Here is an 8,691-nt window from a genome sequence, read left to right on the forward strand (position 1 = left end):
TGATCTCAAGCAACAAAATTGTAATTTGTTTGGGATGTCCAGACCAGATTTTCTTTTGCAGAAATATTCATTTTATTATAAACAATAAACATCGTTATTCATAGGAGGGGTTAATCTTAAAAAACTAATGCCAGGTTTGGGATCTTTAGACCAAAATTTCTGGTGTACAAACATTCATTGCATTATATATAATGAGCAAAACCTAAACACAAGTGGAAACAGGACCTCATTAAACAGTTATCCAGAAAAATAAACACAAGTGGAAGCAGGACCTCATTAAATAGTTACATATAAAAGACTAAACAAACTTTAATTTAATTTCTATTAAGATTTTGTACTATTTTCATCTTTCTGAAACTCTGGTCAAATGTTCTTGCACAAAAAACTCTGGAACTGGAAAATAAGCCATTAAGTTTTGAACAACAGAATTAAGATTTTGTACTATTTTCATCTTTCTCAAACGCTGGTCAAATGTTCTTGCACAAAAAACTCTAGAATTGGAAAATAAGCCATTAAGTTTTGAACAACAGATATGGGAATAAGTTTTTAGGAACCTAAAAACATTACTTCCTTCAACAATGAAATAGCGATTTTATGTGTATTTGCTGGAACCACTGGAATCATTGAAGAATACATTCATCAAAAAGTGTGTCAATAGCTTCGGTCGAAACTCCATTTTTTAAAGTTAAGTATGTTTTGAATTATTACAAAATTCGGGTGTTGGAAAACATGGTGACCCTAAGGTCTTCTAATATGACTAAATTGTTTTCAGTTGAAAGAGATTTTAGCTTAAATGTTGTGCAAATTGTTTTTTGGACAAAAAGGAGAATTATATTAAGAAAATGTTTACAGATTACAAAATAAAGATTTCCAAATGGCTAGAACCATGAATAAGGCTAGAAGAAAGAAAATCCAAATAGGTTTTCCACTAGCTCACCTCTGTATCTATTGAAATTACTCTACGAAGTGAGTATTTTAATACCCTAAAATATTTTTCAAGGTGAAGATACATATGGAGACTCCAGAGGAAATCCATGTGCTCAGATTGATAATTCTCTTATAGTCATTGGCTTAAGGTGTTCTTGTTCTATCATATACATTCAATTCCTGATAGGTGGCATAAAATGTAGGATGTGGGTAAAGTAACTTAAGAATCAAGGCATTTGCAAATTTATGATGGATGTTTTACTTCAGGAATTTGAAACTTGTTTTTGGTCAAATGGTGCTTTGTTATATGCTGCTTAATGGTTATCTAAAAAGTATTTCTTCTTATAAACTATTTATTCAGTATTTTTGGAGGATTATCTCAACAACAATATTATCATAATCCAGGTATCAGATTTAGTTGTTTTAACTGATTTCTTTTTCTATCGTAAAGTTTTCATTCATTATTGGAGGGTTTCTAATTTTATTTATTGAGTAAGGATGTTTTCTAGGTGTCAGTTAAGAATTCCATTCAGGGGTGTGCAAGGAAAACTCCAATTTATCGGAACTTGATTCTTAATGCTTCATAAATTCTTGACATCAATTTTAGTTCTACCATTATGAACTCTTATATGAATTCTTTTATCCCTCAATGATGGAAATGGAGTTGGAATTCAGAAACTTCAGCGCTCATTATAGATTTTTTCCACTATATTTAAAGGGAAAGCATCCAAAGTGCAATATTTGTGTGTGTTTTGTTAGCATGTCACTTAGGCAATGCATTTTCCATAGACAGAGAAAAAACAAAATCTTAGATCAATCTGTAGAAACTAGAATGGAATTTTGCAATTTTCATGGATGTATATCCAGCTAAGATTTTCAAAGTCCTAGCTATGCAACATTGATATCCTATTCCAAAGCCCCCAGTTTGCATAAGCAGAAACTACAGAGGGGAGATTACCAAGTAATCACCTTAATTACCTTTTTTGAGGCATTTTTCCAAACAGTTCACGTACCCTATTTATGCTCCCACATTTTGCATAGATATGTACCTGGGCATTGACAACTACAACATTTGACAACAATCCCGTTTCCATTATGTTTTGAAGTATATCCATACCCTGTTTTTTTGGAATGATATGAGAGGTGTAATCGACTCTGGCTTTACACCTACCTCTTGCATTTGTCTAAAAAAATTTAGGGCCTTTCAACAAATCCATACACCTTTGTTTCCTTTGGCATTTCTCTGCTCTGGTCTAAATGTCTTTAACGCCATGCAAGTGTATTTACATATATACAAGCACGAAACAATGTAAGAGTGTATCTTACCAAAGACTCTTGTTTAGTCTTTAAGGTTAAGGATGTTCATCCCATGAATAGCTTGGCACATTTGAATCGTCTTGTATCTTTATCCTTCCCGTGCAATTGTATTTCATTTTTAATTCAGTTTTTTCTTTCCCACTCAGTTCTGTTCAACATACTTTCAGCTTTAACTTCAATACATTGGCCTATACCATTAAAGACACAATTTCTGCAAACTCAGTCCCTGCATTCTTAGGTAGGAACTTCGCTGCTTTGCAGCTCTTATTATTAAAGAGAATTTCAATTATCAAGAATGAAACAGGAAGCAACGAGTATCAAGAAAACATTCAAGCCCATAATATCTAACAGATTTAATCACATAAGATGGATAGGGGAGGGCACTACACTAAGCAAGCACTTTCTCATTGATAGCTAGTAGTTTATTCACTAATATCATTCTGAAAAATACAACATCGCAAGATAAAACGGATTTTCACATTATAATATTTCAAAAATAAATACTATACCACTACGTGACACCTATTACTAAATATTAAATAGCTCAACAAGAAATCAACAACAAATTTACATTCCATTCATACTTAAAAACAATAAATAATTATATTTTTTTTTGTTAAATTACTAAATTCTAAATAAAAATGTCAAGAGGAGCTTCTTGGACTCGAGCATTTCTATAGTCTTTGAAAAGAAAGGGTTTATAACGATGTGGATAGTGTTCATCTATGAGCTCCTCTAGTACACTCACCTCTTTTTCCTTCAAAAAATTCCAGAAGAAACTGATAGAAAGATGATGCTCCTTCCCCTCAAATGCTACATGATGCTCCACACTCCAACATCTATCATTGCTCCATATCTGTAGCCAAAAAAATATCAGAATTCATCTAAAGAAAGAATTGAGTTTAAACTAGATTTAGGAATCTCCCTGCCTTTAGAGCGCTGGCTATGATGACAGTGAATGATCCAGCAAGAGGTTTTACAGTGAACCATTCACCTTGTTTAGAGCGCATTTCAAGACCAACATCTATCATTGCTCCATATCTATAGCCAAAAAAATATCAGAATTCATCTAAAGAAAGAATTGAGTTTAAACTAGATTTAGGAATCTCCCTACCTTTAGAGCATTGGCTATGATGACAGTGAATGATCCAGCAAGAGGTTTTACAGTGAACCATTCACCTTGTTTAGAGCGCATTTCAAGACCAGCCACTTGGTCATTATATAGAATTGTCATCACACCCAAATCTGTGTGCTCCTTGAGAAGAATATCATTAGCTTGATTTTTCACACACTGAGAAATAATTAAGACGAAGCAAAGCTTCACATTCTGCAAAATCAATCTCAAAATGTTTGCTGAGTTGCAAACCTTGAAGGATAAGTTTTATTAGGGAATTTGTCAGATCAGCTAACTTGGAACTGTATGTTCTTCGGCTATCACTGCACAACATGTCCAAAAAATTAAAATTATTATATTTGTATTCAATCAAGTAATAATTAATTTAAATAATAGAGCTTAAATCAACTTCATACTGTCTTATGTGTCATGATATCTTAAGATAAAAACAAATTCTTTATCAATCATTACATCTCACTCTCCAAATCCAACCCTTTTGGTATCCATCTACTATCTATTTGGCTTACATGCCAAGAAAATTGAATTGAGTAATTATGGACATGTAAGTATAAAGAACATATAGAAAATTAACATCTGTAAAGTGGCAACAGGAATCACTCAAGAGATATTTGGTTCTAAATAATCCAAAGTTGAATTCTACATCTTGATATTTATGTTGTGTGCACAACAAATTACCCATACCTAGAGGTTTGACTACTACTAGGACAAGCTTAGGATTCCTCCTCTTATCTTAAAACAACCCTTTTTATTTTATGAAGCATGACACAATTAAAAACAAGTCAAAAAAATGAATAATAGATAGCATCTTATTCTTGTTTCGACGCTGGCACTCCAACTGAGCACCCAAACAAACCACTATGCTGAGGCAAAAGCTACTTACATTGGGTTAAACATGGCTATCAAAGAAGGGTTCAAAAAAGTGTGGGTTGAGAGAGATTCACTTAACATCACTAGATGTGTGAGTAAACATACCAAGCCCAGCTGGACTATCAAGGACTTAATTCAGGAGTGTCACATAATGATTACAAAATTGGATAAATTCAAAATTTCCCACGTTTATCAAGAAGGTAACATGCCAGCCAACCACCTCGCAAATATTGGTGTGGATTATGTGGACATAAGGTGGTGGACGGGAAGGGAAACTTTCTTGATACAATTGTGTGAATTGACAAGAAAGGACACCGAATGTATTGGCCACTCATATCACATTAATGATGACATATTACCAAATGAGTAATGATCTTTCGTGGGATTTGAGTTCGAATTTCAAAACCAAGGTTTCTAGAGCTTTCTTTTGTGTCTGATTTTTCATTGCCTGGTTTGGCTTTGGTGCTTACACCCAATTTTATAGAGGTAGACTGCTTATGGGAGGTGACAAAAATAGAATGGAGCCTACTTCCTATGAGAAATGGGAAAAGAACAGGAAGTTGTTGACAAAGATTACTGATGGGGGCCTAGTGTCGTATCTCAAGAGGCTTTATGGCAATGACCCAAAAATGACAGAGGATTTTGTGAATGGTTGGAAGAAGGGTATCCTCACGACCTTTGGAGCAGAGTTTAGAATTGGTGAAGCCTTCATTGCGGAGATAACTAACTTGCAGATGGATGACAAGAAGTTTTACATAGAGAGGAAGGTGGTGGAAGAAGCCATTTTGGCCTTCTTTGACAAACAAAGCGAGAGAAACAGGGTGCGAAAGATGGCAGACAACGGTTATAACAGGAAGGACCTGCAATCACTTTGGGTGGATATGGCTGAAGTGATAATGATGTACATTAGACTTGATGACAATTATGTCAGTGTATTCTCTTACCACTTGATGATATTGAATCATTTTAGGCATAAAAAAAGAATTTCTCTTCCTTTTTACTTATTGTCTTCTCTTGAAAATAGCCTTGCGAATCATGCCAAAAATAGTGACAACCCTGTCTTACATGAGGGGTTAATCATGCTCATCATGGAATATGCCAAAGATAATGGGGTTAAACCCTCTCGAGTTGTCAAAACCCCCAATTCTTTGACCAACCCTAATGTACAAATTGTGTTTGACATGGGGATGGAGGAAAAGGGGTCTGGTATGGCTATGGACTGGTGGGACCTTAATGTCTTGGAAGATCCAGACTACTATCCCTCTCAGGAGGAGGGCCCCCCTCGAAATATTACACCTAGCACTAGTAGCAATAGAAGAAACAAACACCCTAGATGGGCTACCAGTAAATATAAAACTCCTAACCCCAATTTATAGGGTTCTGGGCAACCAAGTACAAAAAAGTCTAAATTAGGAGAAATAGGGGAAGCCAAGGGAAAGGAGAAGGAAATAAAGCTTGACATCCCCATTAACGTTGAATAAGGGGATACTCAAAAAGATTATGATTTTGATATTCTCCTTAATAATTCTATTAAAATCCATGAAAATTACTTTCTTTGTGTCAGCAAGGAGATCAACATGCTAAAGGAAGGAATTAAGGGCATTATTGACACCTATACCAAGACACCCATGCCAAGAAAAACTAACAAACTTATCTGAATGACACATAAACTATAAGAAGATGATAAGATCATGAAAATGGATCATGAAACAAGGATTGGTCGGTTGGAAATAAGCTTGGAAGAGCTTAAAGGCAACCTGAGGAATCTGGTTGATATTAGCAGGGAAGCCATGAATAATAGCATCAAGGGTCTCAAAAAGGTCAATGTGATGATTGCGGACCAAAGAGCCCAGTCCATCATTAGTATTCCACCCTCAGACACCAAATAGAAGAAGAAAATCCAAGAGCCAAACTTGCAAGGTACGGGATCACATATCACTACTAGCCCCTATACGAGGACAAGGACTAGGAACTGGGAGAATCTAGTACCTCTAGATTCATCATTGAAGAGCTGGAGGAAGTTAACAAGAGTATGATCCAAAAGAAATCGGAGCTGATCCAATCTCTGGTTTAGTGGTTTCTTTAGTTTTTTCGGTTAGTGGTTTTTGTGTTTTTGTTGTGTGAGTGTGAGTATGGCCCCTATTTCTATGGCCGTTTTTTCATTGTTTTTGAACTGGTTAGCTATTGTTTAATTTTTTGTATTTTTATCTGACTTTAGATTTTAGGTCCTTGTAAAACCCGTTTACCTTAATAAAAAACAAATAGCATCTTATTTGTTAATTAATATTAAATAATAAGATAATTATCTAACCAAACATTCAAATAAATAAATAAGAACCAAAACTAAGAAATATCCAAGAATGAGAAAAGAGGTGATTGAAGGAATAAATCTATTATCAAACACTCCATGATTTTCCAAAAACAAATAATACCCAATTAAACAAAATTCAACTTAAATTAAAATACTGATTAATAGAAATGATAGAAAGGAATTTCATATTGCCTTAAAAAATCAAACAAGTTGTGTAACATACCAAAATTCAGGATTTCCTTGGGGCCATAGCTTTTGTGCATATTGCTGAATCGAATCAGAAGCCTGTACTTCTAGGAAACATATGGCCTCGCCAGATGAAAGACCAACGCCCTTCGAATACCCATCAAATGGAAGACAAACGGCTCTTTCTTTTACTTGGGGTGGAAGACTGAAAAGACCTCGAGAAACTGAATCCACTGTGTTTAGAAGCTCCTTTTCGACTCCATGATTCACCACACGAAAAGCTCCCCACTGTTGGGCAGCTTCTTTTGCTTGATTGCACAGCCTCTGAAGTTCAGGATCACCTTCTCTTAACTCTGATTGAAGAACAGAAATATCTATTACAGGGAGCTCAGCCTCTGGAAAAACCATTGTCAGATGAAAATTGTAAAGCAGAAGGGTTAGGATTAATGGTGAAGAAATAGGTCAATTAGTTGGCATGAGAGAGATTAAGTGTATCTGATAGTCACGTTGACGAAGCATGAGCTAAGTCACGTTGGTCAACTTTGATAGAATATTTTTGGCACGGATGTGTAAATTTGACGGTGGACCTTTCTGTCTAGCAAATTGTTTCTGTGATGATTGTTCATTTGAAAGTGTCATTAAAATATTCAAATGCATCTTAATACAAGGATTCAAAGCATCAAGTTCTTGTCATTAGGATGATTAGTTCAGAGTAAATAAAAATAGAAATAAAGATAGAGGGAGAGGAAGAGGGAGAGGAAGAGGGAGAGAAATACATAGAGAGATAGAAAAAGGTAGAGGAAAAGATAAAAATAGAAAGAGGGAGAGAGAGAGAGAGATAAGGAAATAGATAGATAGAGAGGAAGAGGTAGAGGGAGAGATAGAGAGAAAGAGAGAGAGATAGATGAGTATATAGGGAGTGGAAGAGATTGATATAGAGGGAGAGGGAGAGGGAGAGGGAGAGGGGGAAATAGAGGCATATGTGGCAATATGATAAAAGGATAGAGAGAAAGGGATAGAAGGACATAGAGAGAGGGGGAGAGCTAGAGACAAATAGGTAAAACTAGTATTATCTATCTTTTTAAAACTATATTAAAGAGTGGATAAATTTATAATCAAGATATTGTAAAGTAAAAGGTCACAAAAGACTATCACATATTATCCCTTACATCTGTATACCAAATAAAATCACATATTTTTGGTTAAACATTATTTTAGTTTATGTAAAAAATTCTTAAATAGTATTTAAAAGAACCAAATAAATATAAAAAATATAAAAGACCAACATTCTTCTCATGAAATATGCTATAATAAAAAGATCCTGATAAAAATAAAAGACAATTAAGTCTTTCTCTTTCTATCTTAGACTTAAGCCTCATTAAGAATTCAAAATGATAAAAAAAATATGAAATTGAAGGAAAAAACCGAAATAAATAAATGAATGACATTGAATTAAAAATTATTTGTATTATAACATGCAGTTTAAATACGATAGTGGGTGCACACTGCAGTGGACCACAATTTCCGTGCAAGAAAAATAAATCATGCATCCAGTCAAAGCAGTAAATCCTCCTTTTTCTATAATTTTATATCATTTTTGAATGGGCTTTTGAAAGACGTGATCGCACGACATTTCTTGGAAATTATGCATGAGATGTAACTTGTTTGACACGTAGTGGGGATGCCCATCAAATTTCGTCGTCAAATTTTTTTCAGAGTGATTAGGCAATTTTGATGGGACACGTCTATTTTGGTTTCCAAATGATACTATGGATTGACTAACATATGTATTAGTCGTGCGTTTTACATCGTTGATTTTGCAATAAACCACTGTGATTGACTAACACATCGCTTTCACATTCTACGAAAGATCTGTTTTGGAGCTAGAATAGCTTAGCTTCAGCCATTTTAACATGTGATCATCATATGCTTTTATTGAACAACCGCC

The 8,691-nt window shown here is 34.6% G+C and overlaps 1 protein-coding gene across 3 annotated transcripts; it reads right to left on the reverse strand.

Annotated features, from left to right (window-relative positions):
- Nucleotides 1-1,838: 1,838 nt before the first annotated feature.
- On the reverse strand, nt 1,839-7,169 carry LOC131856059 (2-oxoglutarate-dependent dioxygenase AOP3-like). 3 transcript variants are annotated; one of them, XM_059207253.1, is made up of 5 exons: nt 6,781-7,169; nt 3,611-3,681; nt 3,359-3,489; nt 3,239-3,285; nt 2,965-3,100 (listed from the first exon to the last, which is right to left on the reverse strand). In XM_059207253.1, the coding sequence occupies exons 1-4, from the start codon at nt 7,149-7,151 to the stop codon at nt 3,256-3,258; spliced, it is 603 nt and encodes a 200-aa protein (XP_059063236.1). In that variant the 5' UTR covers nt 7,152-7,169; the 3' UTR covers nt 2,965-3,100; nt 3,239-3,255. The 3 variants fall into 3 exon arrangements, with proteins under 3 accessions (XP_059063234.1, XP_059063236.1, XP_059063235.1); XM_059207251.1 differs by lacking the exon at nt 3,239-3,285 and having other exon boundaries at nt 1,839-3,100; XM_059207252.1 differs by lacking the exon at nt 2,965-3,100 and having other exon boundaries at nt 3,148-3,285.
- Between the last annotated feature and the right edge of the window lie 1,522 nt (nt 7,170-8,691).

This window comes from Cryptomeria japonica, chromosome 6 (assembly GCF_030272615.1).
Source record: "Cryptomeria japonica chromosome 6, Sugi_1.0, whole genome shotgun sequence".
Classification (NCBI taxonomy): domain Eukaryota; kingdom Viridiplantae; phylum Streptophyta; class Pinopsida; order Cupressales; family Cupressaceae; genus Cryptomeria; species Cryptomeria japonica.

Excerpts from the sequence above, each read along its gene's own strand:
- LOC131856059 (XM_059207251.1), bottom strand. The coding sequence starts at position 7,151 with ATGGTTTTTCCAGAGGCTGAGCTCCCTGTAATAGATATTTCTGTTCTT. Across the intron at positions 3,682-6,780 it reads CAAGGAAATCCTGAATTTTG|TGATAGCCGAAGAACATACA; the intron begins GTATGTTACACA and ends CATGTTGTGCAG. Across the intron at positions 3,101-3,358 it reads TCATAGCCAATGCTCTAAAG|ATATGGAGCAATGATAGATG; the intron begins GTAGGGAGATTC and ends TTTTGGCTACAG.